Source organism: Myodes glareolus, chromosome 9 (genome assembly GCF_982192425.1).
Source record: "Myodes glareolus chromosome 9, mMyoGla1.1, whole genome shotgun sequence".
NCBI classification, from domain to species: domain Eukaryota; kingdom Metazoa; phylum Chordata; class Mammalia; order Rodentia; family Cricetidae; genus Myodes; species Myodes glareolus.
Window position 1 is genome coordinate 78,192,864 of NC_142034.1, and position 22,568 is coordinate 78,215,431.

The window sequence follows — 22,568 nt, forward strand, 5'->3', positions numbered from 1 at the left end:
TGTTTCAGAAGAACCACCCACTCTGTTCTCTTTCCCCTTCACCATGACTGTCTTTCCTTTCAACACAGTTACAGCTAGACCCTCTGTGAGTGATATTCTTAAAACTACCTGAGCATTTCTGCTGGAGACTTTCATCTCACCCCGCTCCATCCCGATGTGATTTTATTGATGCTACCTGATGTGGACAATTGAACTTCCATACCAATCTGTCATCTGCCACAGCACCAAGAATGGAGTTATAAAGTTATAACTCACATGCTGCTCTCTACCTCAAAGCTCTGAATAATGGTTTAGACTACGTAATTCTCAGCTCTGACCCCCACGACCCTTCTGCCCATCTTTCTGATTGCACTTGACACCACACCAGCTCTGTGTGCCTCGGCGCATCTGCCCTCTTTCTGCACCTTCAGTGCTTCGAGTTCACTTTCTTTTGGGGGCCTTGGCACTCAGGACTAGAGTGAGGCAGTTGAAACACGTACTATGGGGGTGCCGTTTCTCATCAAAATACGATGCTCTGCTGGCTTTTTGGAACAGTCAAGCTTGCAGCAGGGCCCATAATTCCTTTCTTCCCACCTCGCCTCTTCCCTCTCTCATACCTTCCTGTTTCATCTTTAAGAAGCTTCCAAACAAGCTGGGCGTGATGGCGCACGCCATTAATTCCAGCACCCAGGAGCTAGAGGATCTTTGTGAGTTTGAGACTGGCGTACCCTTTCGTTACTTCCTGCAGTGAAAATAAGTGTCAGTAAAATATTTTCAAGGAGAGAACGTAGTTTAAGAGAGAGGATTAACCGGAAAGCAGAAGATCCTTGTTTTTACAGGGTCCAAACAAGACACACGTTTGAGTCCTAAGGAAGCTGACTTAAAGCTCTTCTCAAATATTCATGGGCCACATGCTACATCTTTAGCTAATTTCCTTAACTAATAATACATTCTTTTAATCTGTTGGTGACTTATTAAGATGCCAGAAAAAGTAGGAGGGTCTTCCAGGATGTGATTTTCGTCAAGAGGTGAGTTGGGGGTTGCCTTCATGACACTCAGGAGTCTCACCAAAGTGATCCAGAGGAGGAAACTACTCTGAAATGTTTAAATGCATGTAAAATTCCCCCTGTAGATCACCTATCTGTCCTTGAAAGTCAATACAAGTTTTTAAAATTTGTTTTTTTAAAGAAGACAATCTTTTTTCATTTTACATACCAATCCAAGTTCTCACTCCCTCCTCTCCTCCCATTCCCTCTACCTACCTCTCCATACCACCCCCCCCATCCACTCCTTAGAGAGGGTAAGGCATATTGCTTTGGGGAAGATCCAAGGCCCTCCCTACTATATATAGACTCAGCAAGGTATCCATCCAAAGAGAATAGGTTCCCCAAAAGTCAATACAAGCAGTAGGGATAAATCCTGGTGCCACTGCCAATGGCCCTGCAGTCTGCCCTAGCCACATTCAGAGGGACTAGTTTGGTCCTATGCTGGTTCCTTCTCTGTCCAGCTGGAGTTGGTGAGCTCCCATTAGCTCAGGTAAACTGTTTCAGTGGGTGTCCCCATCATGGTCTTGACCTCTTTGCTCATGTTCTCACTCCTCCCACTCTTCAACTGGACTTTGGGAGCTCAGTCCAGGGCTCCACTTCGGTTCTCTGTCACTGTTTCCATCAGTTGCTGAATGAAGGTTCTACCCTAACATTTAAGATATTCATCAATCTGATTACAGGATAAGGCCAGTTTGGGCACCCTCTCCTCTATTGCTTAGGGTCTCAGCTGGGGTCATCCTTGTGAATTCCTGGGAATTTCTCTAGTGCCAGGTTTCTTGATAGCCGTATAATGGCTCCCTCAATCAAAATACCTCTTTCCTTACTCTCATTTCTGTCCTTCCTCCTTCTCGACTATCCTGTTCCCTCAAGTTCTCCTCTCTGTTCCCCTTCTGCTCTCCCTTCTCCCCTTACCCCCGTGCTCCCAATACAATTTTTTAAATAGATTTAATAGAATAAGAGGCTGGCATAAGATGTCATGTCTCCACAAATTTTCTATCAATCAAAAGTTGTTCATAAACTGTTATTTACAAGCTTATATTGTCATCTAAAAAGGGATTTATTGCTGTGTGGTGGTGACACACACCTTTAATCCCAGGATATGGGAGGTAGAGGCAGGTGGATCTCTGTGAGTTCAAGGCCAGCCTACAGATTGAGTTCCAGGACAGCTAGAGATGTTACACAGAGACTTGTCCTAAAAGCAAAACAATAAATAAATAAATAAATAAGCACAAAAGGTGGGTTTATATACAGACTAGTTAAAGGACATAAAAACTTTAACAGTGAAACTTTAATTTGAAAATCCTTAAAGGATAAGAATAGATCCTTCCTGAAAGACTAAGCTGAAATATCCAACAAGTTTATGGAGAAAATGCTCAACTTCATTAGCCGTCAGGGAAGTGCAAATCAAAAGCAGATTAAAATATGAGTGTATCCAGCTTCATGTTCTTTTTTATTGGATTATTATTTTGAAAATTTCATCCCTGGGTCTTACGTCTACATCACTCCCCACCCTTCTCTGCCCTCTCCAACTCCCCTGTGTCTCCCATTCATACCTCTTCTCCCTTAATTATTGTTCCATACAGGTTACTGAGTCCACTTAGCATTCCTATGCACATATATTCAAGGCTGACCACTTGGGGTTAGACAGTCTACAGAGAAACTCAACCCTGGAGGAAACTGATTCTCCCTCTGTGAGCAGCCATTTATCACCAGTAACTTCATCTAGAGGTAGAACTTTGAGGAATTTTCCATCTGTGTTGGCATGTCAACTGGTTTGTCATTATGCCTATCATAATGACAATCATATTGTTGAGAATTCACGAATGCATTTTTCCTTTCGTGTCTAGGGGACATTACCTAGCACCAGGTGTATTGATTCTCTGATTCTTAAAATATTTCTGCTCCCTCTTTGGTGATGTTCCCTGAGCCTAGGTGTAGGAGTTATGTTGTAGATGTATCCATGGGGTTTGAGTAGCCCACTGACACCTCTACTCTGCATTTTGACCAGTTGTGGAACTCTGTAATAGTGTCTGTCACAAAAAAAGAAACTTTTTGATGAAGGATGAGAGCTACGCTTACCTGTGGGTATAAAGATAAGTATTTAGAATACAGTTAGAAATTACATCTAAAAGTAGTGGGTTCTCCTCTGGGGTCTATGACTTCTCCAGTTGGCTAGGTCTACAATAGTAATCATGAATTCTCTCCCCCAAAAAAAATGAGCCTTAAGTTCAACTGAACAGGTGTTGGTTACTCCTAAGACAAAAGTGCCACTATTGCACAATGGGGACTGTCTTGATAGGCCAGTCATTGTTGTGGTTTGTAGGTTTAATTAACAGCTGGGTAGGACTACCAATTGCTCTTCTTCCTTGTCAGCTTACATAGCACCTTCTGAAACCTCTTTTTAATTTTTTATTGTTTGTTAATCATTTCTTAAATGCCTCCTGTGTCACAATCAATGATGTGGGTGTGAGGAATACAGTGTTAAATAATACGAACAAGGTGTTTGCCTTCATAAGCAGGTGGAGGAGACAGCGCATAGTGAAGTACATAACAGCACGTGGGAGATACAGATGGGCAGGTTCTATGTCAAACCTCAGCAGAAATTGGGGCAGAGTTGGAAGGAAGTGTGAGAGAGGGAATCTGTATCTAGGCCAGAGTCAAGGTTCAGGGGATGATGGATGTTCCAGTCATGTTAAAATAAAGAAAAACCCAGAATGGTATTCTGTGCAGTGGAGCTGCATACTCGAGGACCCCGAGGTAAATAAAAGCTGAACCCATGTGAGGAGAGAACTTTGAGCATAGTTCAAGAGAAGGCTGCAGTTTGAGAGTACAGAACCCAGGCTATGAGAGCCATTGTGGGCCATGCAAAGAGTTCGGACTTTATTCAAACAGCAAGAAGCTACCCAATGGTGGGCGCAGCCATGGGACGCCATCTGTTTTATGTTTGGAAGTGGTTGTTCTGAGTGCTTTGGGGCTGGCAGATTATACACAGGGCTGACCAGAAAGCCAGGAAGCCAGGTCAGGGCTGTTGACCCAACATGTAGTATCTCATCCCATGGGTTATTCTGTGGTTACTTTGTCTTTGCTTTCTTGTGTCTTTCAGAGGGCTTTTCTAGAACCAAAGATAGGAGGACATTGGTCCATTTTATAACCTGGGTCAGGACTAGATATCTCCTAGCAATGAAGACAGAAAACAAGTTAGAATTCAATTAAATCAATATTGATCAACACCACAAAAAACAGATTACCATACTGTTAATAAAACAACTAGACCTAAAACATTTTGTATAACTTTTTGTCTAAAGCTATCAAATTACAGTGCAGATATAATTTCAAATACTTAAAATCATAATGCATGGCAATTTATACTTCCCCATTCATTCTTTTACATAAATACACTTTTGTATGTTTATATGGCCTTAAACTAATCACTCTCTCATATATCTGAATTTTTATGATTTGACCCATCCATTGCAAAGACAAACTTCTCTGTTTTATGCGCCCACATAAATATATCTATCACTTATGATTAATTCATCGTTGAAGTTGTTTCCAGGCATAATGAAAACACATACATAACAGAAGACTACCTTTTTAAAAGCTTTTTTAAAGATGAATTTCTTTGTGGAATAACTAAATCATAGGATAATAGTATTTTACAATTATTTATTTAGTGTATGGGTGGGTACATGTGTCCCACAGTCCACCAATGAAGCCAGAAAACAACCTTTGGAAGTTAGTCCTCCCCTACCACCTGGGTTCTGGGGGTCAAACTCAGTGCCTTTACCTGTTGAGCCATCTCATCTGCTCGGGATAAGAACATTTCCTGGGCTCAAACATTTACTGCTGTATCATTTTCCAAAGAGCTAAAGCACTGTTCAAGTCACCAAAAGTGGCCAAGTGTTTGTTACAAAATCATTCGTTTTTTCTAAGAAGAAATTACTTAAAAAAAAATCTATTGCTGTGATTTTCAAATACTTTGCTTTTATAGGTATCATTTTTGTGGAGGGGGTTGTTGTTTTTGTTTTGTTTTGTTTGCTTTTCTGTTTAAGTGTGTAGAGTCTGCAATATGTGTGTCAGTTTATAAAATGCCACCAAGTATCCAGTCCTGTTTGAAGGAATGAAAGAACACTAAAAATTCAAGAAATTAAGGCCTGGGAGAAGGAATTCAGGGGCCAATATCAGAATCACAATACACTTGTCCGTTTAAGTAGTTCAGAGGGAGAAGTACCTGAAGAACAAGTGCAGAGTTCAGGGCACTTATGTGTGTAAGGACAGGGTCAGGAAAGATAGGGGAAGGGTGTTCGTCACCCACCTTCACCTATAGGTGCCTGAGCCCCCAGGATGCAGTGAGCAGATAAACCTGCTGCCCCAAACTGACGTCAGACCTTTCTCAAGAAAGGTAAATCTAATAAAAAGATAAAGCATGTTCTCACTTTGTCAGCACAAAACAATGGAACAGTACAGAAGGTCCTGAGCCTGCCCTTGCACCAGGAAGCATCCCTTAGTTTTTATCGCTCATAGCATGCTGAAAAAATAAAATACTTTTGAAACCTAAAACCAAAAATAAAATGATCCTCTTCAAAACTCAGAGGCGTTAGGGCAGGAATTCTCTCAGTGCTCTTGTGCGTGTGTTTGAACTGATCCAGTTGATCATGTGGTAGAGCCGATGGTTGGGGCACGGGCCTGGCCCCTCCTCCGTGCCTGTTGGACCTCTCCCCTGTGCATCTATCACCTGCATTTGCCCATCTTCATCTCCACACAGAAGCAGACAGAAGCAGAAATGTTCTGGTGACCGGCCGTTTACGAAAAAGCTTCTTCCATACATAATATATTTTATTTATTTGTTTGTTTTTGGTTTTTTGAGACAGGGTTTCTCTATATATGTCTGGTTGTCCTGGAACATACCTTTCTGTACGCCAGGCTGACTTGAATTCACAAAGATCTGTCTTCCTCTGCCTCCAGAGTGCCGAGATTAAAGATGTGCACCACCACCGCCAGGCCCATATTTTTAAAGTAATCAAATGCTGTGTAGTCACAAAACTTCCAGTCTTTGTCCCCAAACCCCATTTCTCTAGCCCCAGATAGACCAATATGACCCAACAAGGTGGCTCAGCAGATAAGGCCCCTTGTTGCCAAGCCTGGTGACATGATTTCAAACCTCGGGACAGATATGGTGGAGTGAGGGAACCAGTTCTCATAGATTGTGTTCTCCATCTACACACACACACACACACACACACACACACACACAAAAGTTAACAGATACCATCAGTTTCTTACATACTTTCCAATGATGTATTTATTTATTCATATACATGTAATACAAATAGAAAAGACTGATTCTTTGTTTTTAGATAGTGCCGGCATAATCTATACACACTACTTTAATGTTCTTTTCTCTCCATTGGCTAACAGCCTAGTTTGGAGGTCAGTCCAACATGGATCTGCACAGAGCCTTTTCATCTTTTGCAAATGTAAAATAGCCATTGTATGGATAAAACATTTCCATTGTATATATTTAGTGTACTTCCAGCTGTTTTGTTTTTATAAGCAATGGATGTGAATAACCTTGCAGAGTGTGTCACTTTAATGAACAGAGCCATGATGGTTAGTCAGAGTCAACCTTGCCAACCATGGGACATTTGGTCTTGCCGAAGATGTGAAGAGGTAGTTGCTACTGGTGTCCAGTATGTAGAAGTCAGAACCAAATGGTCAACAGTACAGAGATTGAGAAGCCCCCGTGTATCGAAACTGTGTCCAGATGTGGAGTTGCTGAGTTAAAAGGTGTTCACAGTTGCCGTTTAGTGACCGCGTCGCCCTCCACAGAAGTCGCACTTTCCCGGAGCCATGTGTGCGAAGTTTATTGTCAAAACCTCAACAACACCATTATCTGATGCCTTGATCTTTGCTGGTCTGATAGCTTTAAAATGATCTAAGTGGAATTTATTTGTATTTTTGTTGCCATAGAAGCCGAGCATCTCTTTATATGTTTTAAGAGACACATTCCTTTGCCCGTTTTTCTGTAAGTCTGTTTATAACTTGCGGGAGCTCTTGGTGCCTTTGGTGCAGACTAGGGTTAATTTACCTTTCTACTCCCAAAAGACTTTTATTCATCCTCCAGTTAATCTGGAGCTCACATCCTAACCTATTTCCGTTGAGAGTGTCACACATACTGTCGCAGGGTCCACACACGCCACTTCCTGCTACAACGCTCTTCCCTGCTGTTCCTCCGTGGGCCAACTAACAAACACCATTTAAACATTGCCTCTGTGAAATGGTTTCCTGAACTGTAACTAAACTGTTGACTATCTACTTTAGCTACAGACTCTTTGGGGCCTAAAAAGCAGATAAAATGATGTTTTCCGAACTCACAGAACATCGTCAATGCCCTCCCCTGGAGAGATGGGGAGGGCCCTTTGGAAGAGAGTTCACAGACTAGAGATGCTGAGAGATGGTGCACAGGACATGGAGGAATCACGCTTACCATGTGCCATTTAGTTCTCTCAGAGACCAGGTCCTGCTTTGATTCCATGGTGGCTTGGAATCAATGACGCTACCTCAGACCCAGATGCTGGGATTATAGGCATGTACCAACACCCCCAGCGTCACATACTTCTTATGAACAAAACTAAACTAACATTTTTGTTGTGTTCTCCTTTTTTTTTTAACTTCTAACACCGATTCTGCTTAGAAACTATTGCCTCACAAGATACAGATGTCCACACAAAAGCTCAGTGATTTTTCTTGAACAAAATGAAGGAAGAAAATGGCTGCCCCTTGAGAACGTGAGAGGAACTGCCCTGAACTTGAACCCCTAAGGATACAGAAGGGCAGGTGGCAGATGCTACCTAGTTGCAGCTCCTTACTGATGGGGTGTTGAGGTCACCAGGGCAGAGGTCCTTTTGCACACCCAGCCCCTGCTCCCCCACCCACCCGTCACTGGTGTGATGCACTGTGCTGTTGCTCTCGCGGCTTTGAAACATTCTTTTCGGGTTTTCTCCTCTCGTCCTTTCTCACACTTACTATTTAAAAAACATCTTCAAGTGTAGTAGCACATACTGCTTCTGCTGTGGAACTCTTTAGTTTGACACACAAGGAAGCCAGCATTAGCGGCTTGGAATCTTTTCCTCTCCTCCATTACTGTTTTTGGATATTGTCTATACTAATTATTATTTCATCATTTTTCAAAAAAACGAGAGGGTTCAGCTATTGCTTTAAATCTCCTTTTTGAATTTAATGTATGTTCTTGTTCCTTTATATAGAACAACTCCCTTATTGGCAACTACAGTGTTGCCGCAGGATGATTGACACACTGATTCAATCATTTATCTGTTGATGAATGTTTACATTTTTCTTGTTTTTTCTCACTGTGGCAAGCATCCTTTCTCTCATATCTGTGTACAATTTGAGCAGTCGTTTTCATTGGATAAGTCCTGCATGAGGAATATATTTGTTAGTTAACTTTTTTTGAGGTGAATTTGTTAGTAAAGTTTATTTTTTTATTGATTTTTATTGAGCTCTGCATTTTTCTCTACTCCCTTTCCTGCTTGTTAATTGACTTCTAATACATTAAAATAAATGGTAAAATGTTCAAACAGTATGTGTGTGTGTGTGTGCGTTCTTTTTCTGTCCCTTATTTCCAAACCTCAGATATGGCCCTCTTATCTCTGTTTTTAATATTTTACAAGAAAATATGTTTATAATTTGAATAGGGAGAACCTCAGTTGCCCTCTGAAAGTTAAATGAGAATATAGTTCTGTTTCTCTTCTTTTTGTAAAATTCTCACCTTTTTTATTTTTTGGTAAAATTCTCACCTTTGGTGTAGCCTGGGTACTACTATTGAAAAGATGGCCGACCTTAAAAGAAGCCAGATACTTTCCCCTCCTCCAGCCTTGTAGTAAACCACAGAGTGAAACCCGGCTGTAGTGAAAGCCAGACGATAGGGCTTATGTCTGAGTTTGAAATCTTATGGAAAGAAGGAAAAAAAAAAGAGGGCAGGCATGGGACGGACTGCCATTGCCCAGCTTGCAAGTGGTGAGGCCTTGGCATCTGCCCGAACTTGCCCTGGCTCCAGCGTGACTGGACTAGGTCCAGTGAGGATAGGCTACGGAAAGACACCTACCCCTCCCGCCGCTGCCCCTCCTCCTCCCGTCACCTTTGTTCTCTCAACACTTTCATTTCCACTTTCATTTCATACATGCGGACATGATTTATGTGTCTCTAAAATCTAGGAACGGAATATGAAAGAAAACATAATATTTATCTTCCTGAGCCTGGCTTACTATGGTTGTCTCCAACTGCATCCATTTCTCTACAAATCACATAACTTTGTCTTCTTTGTAGTTGAAGAAGATTCTGTTGTCTACCTCCCCAGCCTTGTCTTGACCCTCCCCTCTGTTGATGGACGTGTTGGCTGAGTCCATGCCTTAGCTGTTCTGAATGATGCTGCATAGTTTCTTGGGAATGTAGTGACTTGGAGTCTTTCCGGTAAATACTCAGGTCGCTGGCTCAGGTTGTAGATCTGCTTGTAGCTTTTAGAGAATCCAGGGTGCTGACCTCCATCATGGCTGGACAAGTTTACAGCCTACCAGCAGTGTGGGAGGCTTCCCTTCTTCCACATCCTCACCAGCGTTTATCTTGTTTGTTTGCCTGACGACTGAGATTCTACCTGGGGTGAGATAGAATCCCAAGGTATTTCTATTTGGAATTCTGTGACAGTTAGAAAAGCTGAGTTCTTTTCCACGTGCTTAATGGCATTTGAGTTTCTCTTCTGGAAACTGGCTGTTCATTTTGTGATCCCATGCATTGGTTGGGTTGTTTGCATTCCTGTGGTTGAGATCTTTTTGTTTTAGTTCTTGGCGTATTTTATATATCAGTCTTCTGTCACATGTATGGCTGGCGAAGGTCTCTCAGACTGTTTCTTCTCTCAGTTAACTCTAGGCCTTGACAGTACAGAAACTTCTTAATTTCACAACAGAAGGTTCCATTTGTTGACTGCTGGCATTATTTCCTGAGACAGTGTAGCTCTGAACATGGCAACGAGAGAAACAATGATACCCAAAATCTTGTGACCTTGTGTGGTGCTAACAGAATAACAAGGAAGAGGGAGGACAAGCTAACATGGCCTCTCCCTCTTCTGGTGGCTTTTGTGTGGTTTTCTTGGCAGGCCTTCCCCTAATGTTTTTCAGATATAGCTCAGTTGTTTGGGAAGATTGCAGACAACCATCATTTCCCAGAGACTGGCCTGTGTTTAGCTCCTGACCCGCCGCTCCCATGGAGCAGTTGAGGACGGAGCATCTATGCCTGCTGTGTCCCGCATCAAATGCTGTAAAATTCTGGGAGATTGACAGGAGAGATGGATGGGGGGTGAGGACCCAAGCAGTTACTAGGGACCAAGAGTAAGATTAATGGTGGCCATTCAGATTTCTCTGACTGAAAGGCTGACAGGCAAGGAACAAATGGATACTGGGAGTCATCTGTGCAGAAAGAAAGAACGCTCCTGGAAAACTGTGTGAGCACTTACACGTGGCACGCCCAAGCTGAGGTGTGTGAAAAATAGAGGGTTTCAAAGGTTGGGACTAATGAGGAATTGATCAATTTTTATGCTTAGTTTGAAATGATAGTACTTAAGATGCTTGGGGTTAAATAGCGTAGTTATCGAAATTGATTTGATTTGCTGCTATTGCTTTTCTGAACATACTTATAGAAAAGACATTGTTTTGAGGATGGTAGCCTTGGCTATGTAGTCAAGGCTGGTTCCAAGCTTGTGGAAACTCCCCTGCCTCGACTCCAAGGTGGTGGTGGGATAATAGATATAAACTACCATGCCCAACTGAAAAACTTTAAATTCCATGTCCAGCTCACATTCTGTTTGAATTTTTATTGGATACTGCGGCTTCAGAACGTCACATAGGATTTCTGCCCCTTTTTTGGGCTCCAGCTTTGTATGTCTCCCTCCACTGTGTACCATAACCGCAAAGAGAGGCTTAATTGGAGCTTTTCTGCATGGACATTTTGCTCAAGTGCCGTGGTTCTCAACCTTCCTAGTGCTGCAACCCTTTAATGCATTTCCTCTTGTTGTGGTGACCCCCAACCATAAAGTTATTTTCATTGCTACTTCATAACTGTAATTTTGTTGCTCTTTGTGATTCATAATTTGAGTATCTGTGTTTTCCAATGATCTTAAGTGACCTTTGTGAAAGATCATTTGACCCCAAATCCCAGGTTGAGAATCACGGCTCTAGGGACTCAATTCCCTGAGTGCTCTCCCTCCCTGGTCACAGGCATCCCCTGCTGGACTTCACGGTCTGTGTCAAATGCCCCCTCTCCAGAGGCCTGTCCTGATGACATCTGCCTATCCCATTGCCTTTTCAGCACTTGCTTCTCCTTTCTGACCTCCCAAACTCAAGAAGGCGTTACATCCTTATAAACTCACTGTGAGCTGAACGCCTAGCATACCAAACACCACAGCTTAGCAGTACAGCTCACCTCAGAGAGCCTGGGGTCCACTCTCATGATCTTGTGACCCAGGGACTGTGGCCTTCTGCCCAGCAGTATGTCGATACTATCATGTGAGATATCACTGGCCTAGAAGAAGATTAAAACTCAAATTTTGAAGTTTAGGTTTCTTTTCTTTCTTTGATGGATAATTGATTTAATTTTTTGAGGTGGGAGCTTGCTGTGTAGACCTGGCTGGCCTACAACTCACTATGTACAGTATCTGGAACCTGACTTCAGATTCGCAGTAATCCTCCTGCTTCTGCTCCTTAAGTGCTGGCATTGCCACAGTGATCAACTATTTATTTTTGAGTCAAGGTCTTGAACTCAGACTGGCCTAGAACTCTCGATCCTCCTGCCTCAGTCTGCATAGTACTGTGATTACCAACATGCTCCACTATGCCTGGTCATGAAGTTTGGTTTTTACATCAACATAGAGTCCAAAGCTGAAACAAACCATCATAAGTGAGAGCTGCCTATGACCTCCATGATAGAATGGACAGTGTTCATTGTTGTGGAATATTAGGTGAAGATGTGTTACATTTATTTGTGCTGTGGAACATTTGTTTAATCCTGCAAAGACGTGTTGCATTCTTTTATGTTGCATTTGTTTAACTATATGAAGCTGTGCTATTTTCCCTGCCTAAAACACCTGATTGGTCTAATAAAGAGCTGAACAGTCAATATCTAGGCAGGAGAAAGGAAAGGTGGGGCTGACAGGCAGAGAGAATAAATAGGAGAAGAAATCTGGGAAGAGAAGATAGAGGAGCCAGAAAAAGGAGAAGGAAGAAGTCAGGGGCAGCCACCCAGCTACACAGCAAGCCATGGAGTAAGAGGTAAAGAAAGGTATATAGAATAGAGAAAGATAAAAGCCCGGGGCAAAAGGTAGACGGGATAATTTAAGAAAAACTGGCCAGAAACAACCAAACAAAGACTGGGCATGTAGAAGTAATTATACGTCTCAGTGTGCATATTTATTTGGGAGATGGGTGGCGGGCTTCCAAAGAGCAAAAAGAGGAAAAAAAAAAAAAAAACAACACAACTCCTACAGTTCATTACTATGTTTACTAAACTCGGAGCAATGCCTTGTTCATTGTGGGCCTTCAGGAAAGATTTCCATGATAGCCAAACGTATTAGATTTACATCTGGTTGAGATTGCTTAAACGGGGTCCAGGACGATGCCCTAGCCAAGGACGATAACGGGTCAGCCACTGTGCTAGGCACTGAGCCTACATCACAGAACCTGGTAGTTTTCAAAGATAGAAGAGTATTTCGCCCGAGCTGTCCTGGTATTGGTGTGAGCCTTCTGTCAGTCTCACTCTGAAGAAGTCGACAAGCACCCAGCAGCTTGAGCTCACCAACGGCCAGGGACTGCGGACGGGACAGGCAGGACTCTGTGCATTTCTGCTGCTGAGGTGCAGACTGGCAGGGCCTGAGGGCTTCAGCGATGGGCCATATTGGGGCCTCATTTTAGCTCTGGGAGTTGGAGTCCAGAGGGCAGGCCTCTTAACAGTACTAGATTACCAAAGCAGCCGTGAGATCAATGTGTAAATCAGATGCTCATTTTTGTTTATATATACCCTGCAGTTGTACAGGGGGAAAAAATGCCTTGGGAAGGTGGCTGCATCGGTAAATTGCTTGGCATATAGCCATGAAAACCTGAGTTCCAGTACTTTGACAGCCCTGTGTAAGGAGCTGGTGGTGGCAGCATGGGCCCATAGTCCCAGCACTGGGGAGATGACAACAGGAGGGGCTCACAGGCTACTTAATCTGGTCACTTGGGAATTCTAGGTTCAGTAGGAGAGTCTACCTTATAAAAGTAAGATCAAAAACAATCAAGGAAGACATCTCATGTCCATCTCTGGTGCCTCTCTCTCTCTCTGTCTTCCAAAATAAACATGTAAACAAGCAAACTCTTAATCCTGGCTGACCATGAAGAAAGGTGGGATAATGCAGCCCTGTAACTATTTACTTCTCATGTAATTTTCCATATTGTTTTGCTTGTATAACCAGGAATAGATTTGTTTTCGAATTAAAAAATTGCATAAAACAGCTTGGCAAAGAAAGTTTGCAAAGAAACTTCACAAAGCTTCCCTGTATTCAATAGTGTCTGCTTCACACATCCTGACTATTTTCATCAGTTCTGTGCCTCAGCTAGTAAATGCCGATTGGTTTCCAGGCAGAGGATCAAACAAAAGAACTGGCTTCTGTTCTGGAGAATCGGATGGTGTACAACTACCCACATGCCACAATTCTCTTGCAATAGTTGGCCCTTCCTTCAGCCCTTTGGAAGGCTCCCTTTATTAAAGCCCCCGTTACATTTTATTTTCATCCCCCTTTCTTGTTCTCTGACCAACCCCAAGAGGCAGGGGTTGTCCTCACAAGCTATAAATAAAAGGGTTCTTGGAAGTTAGATGTACTGCCTGAGTTCATGGCACTAACGAGAGGCAAACCCCAGCCTCGCACCCCGCCCTTCCACCCTTGTGATGGTTTTAGGCCTTCAGAAAGATGACATCTAATGAGGTCTTTCACAGATGATTCCATAGCTAACTGAAACACAGTGGCAGCCACATTCTAGGCACCTGGGGAAGGCTCTGCCATCCGAAGCCTTTCCAGCTCACCTCACTTAGAGCCTGATAATCCCACTAATAGGACATCTCACAGGGCAAGGTGACCCCTCTCTCAGGATCCATTTCCTGAGCACAGTGATGTCTAGGTAACATTGGACATCGTTATCGAACAAAGCACCACCAGTTACTCGGACCACACTTCTAACAAGCTTATATACCTCACTACCCCGAAGCCTGAGCACAGTTACTAATGAGGTTATAGATATTACAGAGCGAGCAGGAAATGGCACTCATGTGGCTCTCTTCCCACTGAGTATACAACCCATCTCAGCCGTGAGTCCTACACACATTGCCATGTGTCAATACCATGGTGTGTATCGCTATGGGTGACTGAAGAGAAAATCAGTCCCCATCAGGACCCTTCAGAGGCCCTTCTCCCAAGAGTCCGCTCAGAGTCTCTCTCAGACTGAGGCAGGGGGCAGCTTCGGGATGTTTGATTAGGGACACTACAGCTGGCTTACAAGGGGAGGGGAGATTTCCTAATAGTAAATATCTGGAAACAATCAAAATGAAAACAGTGTCTGTCACTTAAACGTATGTAATGTCTCCTCACAGAAGAAGCGCACGTTGAAAGGCTCCATCGAACTTTCCAGAATCAAGTGTGTGGAGATCGTCAAGAGTGACATTAGTATCCCATGCCACTATAAATACCCTTTTCAGGTAAGCCCATCAGGATGACAGTGGATAATTTTCTGTCTCTGAACCATGGGACAGAATCCCCAGCCCTAGTGAGAAAAGATGGGGAAAAGACGGTTCTCACCCATGCTGAGAGCTTAGGCCAAGCCCCCAGGAAGGGCTGTGTGTTATTCTTCCAACCGGTGACATTCATTCATTCATTCATTCCATAAAGGCACAGGCTCTTGGACAGATTCTTGCTTTCCCACAGGGCTGGGGATTGAACCTGGGGCTTTATACATGCTGTGCAGTGGTCTGCCACTTACTACAGCCCTGACCTTGAAGAGGGCCTAGTTCCTCAGTTTCTCGTCTGCGGTTTCAGATCTCAGTCTGAAAACTGTATGAAGATGGTTATGCTATTCGAAATAGCAGCCACCTGTGAATGTTTATAGATAGAAAAATGACAATCAGAATTAGATAATACTAAATAAATAATGACTTTCAAGGAGTCGGTAAAATGGCTTAGCAGTAGAAGCCCTTATGTGCAGACCTGGTAACATGAGTTCAATCTCTTGACCTCAGAAAGTGGGAGGAAAGAACTCTACTCTGAGAATTGTCCTGTGACCTCCACATTCACACCATTATGCTCTCTCTTTCACACACACACACACACACACACACACACACAGAGAGAGAGACAGAGACAGAGACAGAGAGGAAGAAAGGAAAACAAGAAGGATGGATGGATGGATGGATGGATGGATGGATGGATGGCCAGCCCATAAATGTTGAGAGCCACTTGCTACTAGAGAGTCACGTGTTGACAGCCCAGGTCAAAGACAGTTCTCACTGTGGAGAGGTCCACTAGGCTGGACAGTGTACCTTTAGTCTTATCTTGCTCACCACCTTTTGTGCTTACAGTTCCAAAGGAGTAGATTTCTCCTCCTGTGTCCCAGATACATTTATGTTTGTCAGCCTGAAGAGCAGATAGCCCTAGCTTGGTTTTTCCCAGTGCTGGGGATTGAACACAGGGTCCCGAGCATTTACTAGACAAATGTTCTACCTCCAAGCTACGGCTACAGCCAGATGGCCCATTTTTAATTAGCCACAGAAAGAACAGTTTTCTTTCTACTAGAAAAGTAGCCCCGTGAGTTGAACTCTCTCTCTCTCTCTCTCTCTCTCTCTCTCTCTCTCTCTCTCTCTATCTATCTATCTCTCTTTCTCTTTCTCCCTGTCTTCTCTCCCTCATTTCCTCCCTCCCTTCCTCCCTCCCTCGTTCCCTTCCTTCCTTTCTCCTTTTTTTCCCATATCACCAGGCTGGAATTTAGAATCCTCCTGCCTCAGGCTCCCAAGTGCCTGATTACAGAATGACCACTGTATTCAGTCTGGGTTGGAAGTCACAAAACTGGAAGTAAAATGAATGACACAAACTCCCAGAAATTCAAAGTATTGATCACAAACGAGTCTGTTGGGGAAGACAAAGCAATGACATTTCAGAGTCACAGCTTGATTAATGGTTTTCTGCTTTAGAAATGCGCTCGGGTTGCCCAGGATGCCATCAGTGAGGAGAGCTGAGTGAACACACGCAGGGTCTGTGCTGGGGAGCCACTTGTGGATCTTAAGCCTTCCTAAGAATTTCAAAACTAGCTTGAGTCCATGGTTGTCATCTAACAACTTACTCTTACATACACCGGGAAGGTCTTCCTAAGACTGAAACGTTAAGATGAGAAACAAACATGTTATCTAGTCAAGAGACCAACTTCTCTTTCCCTTGTTACTTAAATTGGGCCGTTACCCACTGGTGACATGAGAGCCGAGACAAGCCACCGACACTGTGGAGAGTACCCTAATGGCACAGCACCCAGGCATTCTGATGAAAAGCACACTGGCTCTGTAGTGACCCAGGTTCAATGGATGCTAAACACTGAGCTGGGCCCATGGCGGGTTCCCCGCTTCTGGATGCCCTGTTCATCTTGGACTCTTGTGTGTTTCTAGATCATGCATGACAACTACCTCCTGTATGTGTTTGCTCCAGACTGTGAGAGCCGGCAGCGCTGGGTGCTCACCCTTAAAGAAGGTAACTAAACTCCTGTGTCACCGGGACCTCGGTCCAGCGCCGGGTTTGGGATCCAGGAAGGAGCACAGTGCTATCTGTGAGCAAATGGTGTTCAATTTATCCTATTTGTTGTGAGTCGATGCCTTCAGTTTTTATCTGGGCCCAGGATCAGCAACAAGTATAATTTAAGGACTGGCCAAATCTAGCCCACACCTGTTCCATTCCAAGATAAAAACAGTTCCTGTATTTTAAATCATTTAAAAGTACTATGTAAGAAACCACATGAGACCATTTTGCCTGTTGGCCATTCAAACCTAAAATATTTACAATCTGGCATTTTAAAAATGTTTGCTTACTCTAGAAGAGCAAGAAAGGTTAGGGTAGGAACCCCTCTGGTTAGATCCCAGGGGTTGGCATCCTGGCTCTTCTTTGTGCTCTTGGGCAAGTTCTTAACTTCAATTTCCCCGGCTGTTAAACGGGAGAGGGGAGGGGGTAATAGAATCTCTGCAGAGCTGCAGTGTATAAAACTCTTGGAACTAGCCATCGTGGCCAATGCCCGGGAAGCATTAGCTTGTTTGTTTGTTTGCTTGTTTTTTGAGACAGAGGTTCACGGAACCTCGTTTGACTTCCAATTTTCTAGAATTACAGGTGTGCACCACCATGCCCAGTCATCTAGCTATTTCTTCATTCTCACAATCCTGGCAGCATAATTAGAGCCCACACAGTGTTTTAGTCCTTGGGATGTGGAGACAGGGTTCTGTAGTGCAAGTCCAGGAAGAGACGGTGGTTAGTGTTTCACCTGGACCTTTGTGCATCTCTGTTTCCTTGGCTATAAAAGTCATCCAAGAACAGTCGGAAGGCTCTTATGAGAATCAAATGAGTTAGTGCACTAGTAGAGCCCCTTTTGTTCCTCAGAAATATACTTCAAAGCCTTAGCCTAGAGGGAATCGAAGCAAATTTACAGGGCCTCAGAACAGCTGGGCTGGTAGTATGCTAACCTCCCATGGATGAAACCCGGGATTCTAGCGCCAGCACCATACACACTTGACATGGTGATGCCCTTCCTGGGATCCCAGAACATGGGGGGTAGACCTGGAGTGTAAGGACATCCTCAGCTCCATGAGTCCGTTCCTTAAAAAATAAAATAAAATAGCAAAATTGCTGTCATTCAAAGTGAGAGAGGTGGAAGGAAATTACACTCTCTCAACTGTCTCCTTAAGCCCTCAAGACTTCATCGTAGACCACACTCATCCAGGTGAAGACATAGCAGGGAAATCTGGGGAAGCTGAGGTTTATGTGAGAGTTCCCCATCCTAGAGGCACACAGCCAAGGGGAGGCAGATCCAGAAAAGAAACTAGATCTGCTACTGACAGATTTAACCCACACTTCCCCAATAGCAGCACAACGGGGGTTGCCTGGCTGTCTTGGTTAGCGCTCAGGAGCCGCCTGCCCCAGGGTCCCGTCTTAGTGAGTTAAAAGATTGGTAGTGCTCAATCAACTGGTCTAGAAATGAGCTGTCTGTTGGTATCAACTTCTTTCAGAAACGAGGAATAACAACAGCCTGGTGTCCAAGTATCACCCGAATTTCTGGATGGATGGGCGGTGGAGGTGCTGCACCCAGCTGGAGAAACTTGCAGTAGGCTGTGCCCCCTATGACCCGACCAAGAACGGTAAGACTTTGGGAAAGAGACAAGAAAGAACCATCCCAGCTTTCTATCAATGGGGGTTCAGAGAACAAAGGCGAAATTCTCTATTTCCAGAGTTTTCATTGGGGCACCTCTATTTACCATCCCTTCCATGCCTTTCCATGTCATAGCTCATGCATTTGAAGTGTGATCCTTGGTCACCTATAACTATCTGGAAGCTAGTCATAAATATTAAAAAAAATATATCTGGCCCCGCCCAGTCTACTGGATGAGAATGTGCATGTTAACGAGCTCCATGGGGCACTGGTAGACCGCAGTGCAAGCTGGGAAGTACTGCAGGAGCCTGTCGGGAAGTCTGAGTGGTCTTAGATCTTAAATTATGGAGACATCCCTAAATACACAATATTTCATTATTTCTTTTAGTGACGTCACCCCATGCCTATGTCTAACTATATGAATTCAACTCCTAAAGCTTGAGGGAGAGAGAAAACTTCTCTTAATTTTAACTCTGGCTTCTTCTTGCCTGGTCTTCAGACTTGAACTTGACCTGCTCAGTCTCAGAGAAAAGGAATCCATAGTCTAAAAAATGCAAAGTTTAAAAAAAAAGTTTATTCTTGGTTTTCCCAACAAAAACCCAGTTCTGGGGACTGGACCGTGTGTTCATTTGTATCTGATGTCATGGTGACTTGGGGACCCCTCCAGTAAACCGTAGCTCTAGTGCTGGACGGCCTCGAGTAGTTCAAGGTCACACAGTGAGGAAGGGGTGCAATGAATGTCTTACGTCCAGCGTTCTCATCTCTCAGCCTCTCCTACCGCAGACACCATTTCTCATCCTGTGGTTTTACTGTCCTGACACAAGGCGGATATAACACACAGTTGGGTTTTCCATGGCTTCCTGAGTCACAGCCTCTCACAGCCATTTTAGCAACCACGGCTTCTCACCTCGCACTTGGAAAAGAAAGAATCAAGGTCGTCGGTCTGCTGGCCTACACGAATGATGTTTAGCATCGTGGAGGACGGCGCCCACACTTTAGTGCTGGTGGTCCTGCTGGCTGTATCTGCGCAGAGAGAACAGAAGTTTGATGATGTGAATCTCCTTTGGGGTTGGCAGGATGCCTGGCTCCTGAGAGGAGGCCTCTCCAGAAGCAGAGCTGATCTCTGATCCATACCAATACCCTTCGGTGAACCCTTGTAGGAGTCACCTAGCAACCTGGGACCCTAATGTCCTCACTTCTAAAGTGGTACAAGAGGCCCCAGAACCCTAAGATGATGTAATCCCTCACCCATTCCCCTTCGAATCTGCTTCCATTTTGCAGTTTTCCCCATGTAGGTTGCAATGCCCCTCAGCAGGGTTCGCGGGCTTTCTCTCACCCTGAGGCATGTGATTGAGGTGTTCGGAGTGATTGAGTAACTCGATGTGACTACCCTTTGAAAGGGCAGATATTTACCTGCCCTTCCATGCTGACCCCAGTAACTGGACAGCTCTCAGCCATGGCCATGCATGTGAGGTGCAACCGTTCGGCTGATAACTTTGCATTTGCACACCAACCTACTGCCGTCTCTTCTGACTTAGGTAGCGTCACTCACCATAGTTTTGGGCAGGATTGCAAGGAGTTTGGGGAAGCATACTTCACCGTGCACACAACACATCATTTTCCTGGGGTAAAGGCTCTGAGAATTTCTTGTATTGAGTACATCAACAGTGCAAGGTCTGTGAGCATAGAGCTTTGGAATTAAAAAAATAAAAGATCCCAACACATTCTTTTCTTGTTGCATAACTTTATGAACTCCTTAACCTCTCTGAGCATCTCAGGTAATTTCTTCCTAAATGGATAGAATAATAGGCAACTACTTCAAGTGACTGTTTGAAGACTCATCAGGGTAGTAGAAAGCTCTTAGCGCATTGCCAACCCTTAATGAGCTCTCAGTAAATGGTAACCGTGTCCATTAGATTGTCTTATTTGTGATGAAAACAGCCAAGTCTGCGATACTGCAGCACCTAAGAAACAGCAAAATACCCGAGAGAAAATGACCTAGCCACCATAGCCAGTCCTAACTACATCCTATTCCCACATTAAACACAGAAAGAATAAGGGAAAATAGAACAAGATCACCAGAGAAAGAGAAAGTGACCAGTCACAAGATGGCCTGGCAAAGAAGGGGCTCATTCTGGTGATGCTAGGGTCAATCCAGTTTGCTGGTCCAGGTCCCATGCTAAATAGAAACCAGACTTGTCTGTGTGTGTATGTCTGTGTGTGTATGTCTGTGTGTGTGTGTGTGTGTGTGTGTGTGTGACTAGTGATTAAACCTGGAGCTCTTTCATACAAGTGATCTACCACTAACTTATAATAACCTCAGCCCAGAAGCTAGAGTTCTGATTGTGTATGACTTCTTCATCTGTTTACTGTTTACACAAGCAATATTCCAACCTATCCTTGCTCAGGGAGCCAGCATGGGATTGGGCTCTGGTGTCCACATATGAACCTTATCTACCATATCCATGATATGGGATATTTTCAACTCTACCACATGTAGGGATGAAAACCTTCTAGCCGCCCTGTACAGGCCATTCTCTTATCTCCAGTGCTTAAGGAGTTCATTGTACTTAATTGAAACTTTTATACATGTCCATGCCCCCCCCACACACACATGCACACAAATTTGGTATCCACAGCTTCTAGGCCTGGCCAGTGATATAAGGAACATGGTCTATAGATCAACTGAGAGATTGAGATGAAGATAAAGGAAGCAGAGAAGGATAAGAAGAGATAAAAGAGGCAAGAGGAGATACAAAGACACAAAGAAATGAGAGAGAATGAGCAAAAGGGTCAAGACCATGATGGTGATACCCACAGAAACAGCTGACCTGAGCTAGTGAGAGCTCACTGACCCTGGAGATGCATAGGACCAAACTAGGCCCACTGAGTATTAGAGACAGTTGTGAATCTTTGGTAGCCTGTGGGACCACTGGCAGCGGGACCAGGAATTATCCCTAGTGTTTGAACTGGTGTCTTGGAGCCTACTAGCTTTGGAAGGATACCTTGCTCAACCTAGTTATAGGGGGGAGGGTCTTGGTCTTACCTCAAAGTGAAGACTCAGACTCTGTTGACTGCCATGGGAAGCCTTTCTGAGGAGTGGATGGGGGAGGGGGGAGGGCGAGGTGGGAGAAGGGGAGGGAGTGGTAATGGGGATAGCTATGTAAAATGAGAAAAGATTGTATTTAAAAAATTGTTTAAAAAAGAAATGAGAGAGAGAGACTGATTTTGAAGGAGAGGTGAGTTTGAAGGGAGACATGGAGAATATGTATCTAAATGCCTCAAGGCAACTAAAAGCAGACCTCAGCCCACTCAGAAAGCACAAGGCTCTCCCACCCCATCAAACCCACGGTGGCATCAGGAAGGCAGTGAGTCACTCTCTGAGTCACACATTCCCACTCCTGAGCTCAGAAGGTGACATATGTATTCTTGGAAGTCTTTCTACCTGCAGAGAAGAGCCCAAATCTTGGCCCCTTCCCAGCCAGGGGAGACAGAAGGAAATCCTAAAATACTGGCTTCTGGAAGTCTCTAGTATCTTCTAGAAAGGGAAATTGGAAACTAGCAAGTGCCAGAGATGAAAGACAAGTTCTGGCAAGGCTGATGCCGGTGTCTGTATTTCGTCATCTCCTTCTGTCTCTTTTCTGCGCTCCTCTCCTTGGGCCCCTTTTCTCTGAAAGCCTGGGGTTTCATGCTCATCCTTTTCTCTTTTTCCTGTTTCAGCTTCAAAGAAGCCTCTTCCTCCTACTCCTGAAGACAACAGGGTAAGTGAGGTGGGCTTGCGTGCGGTAAGCCTGTGACCTCCCTGTTTCTCAGATATGTGTGCATCTCGTAGACAGTTGCAATTGGGTATATTTAACACATGGGGTTTGGGGGCTGGTCAGTGCAGTGGTTCTCAACCTTCCTAATGCTGTGACCCTTCAATACAGTTCCTTATGTTGTGGTGACCCCCAAACATAAAATTGTTTTTGTTGCTACTTCATAACTGTAGGTTTTCTACTGTTAGGAATCGTAATGTTGATATCTATCTGATTTGTGACCCCTGTAAGCAAGTCATTTGGCC

The 22,568-nt window shown here is 44.1% G+C and overlaps 1 protein-coding gene across 2 annotated transcripts in view; it reads left to right on the top strand.

The window, feature by feature from the left end:
• The window catches only part of Itk (IL2 inducible T cell kinase), a 109,479-nt gene that overhangs the window by 50,683 nt on the left and 36,228 nt on the right, over positions 1-22,568 (top strand). For both annotated transcript variants that reach the window (XM_085694879.2, XM_048435941.3), the window contains exons 2-5: positions 14,712-14,816; positions 16,767-16,848; positions 18,369-18,497; positions 22,229-22,269. In XM_085694879.2, the coding sequence (XP_085551005.1) occupies positions 16,770-16,848; positions 18,369-18,497; positions 22,229-22,269 (249 nt within the window). In that variant the 5' untranslated portion in view covers positions 14,712-14,816; positions 16,767-16,769. The remainder of the gene's footprint in view (positions 1-14,711; positions 14,817-16,766; positions 16,849-18,368; positions 18,498-22,228; positions 22,270-22,568) is intronic.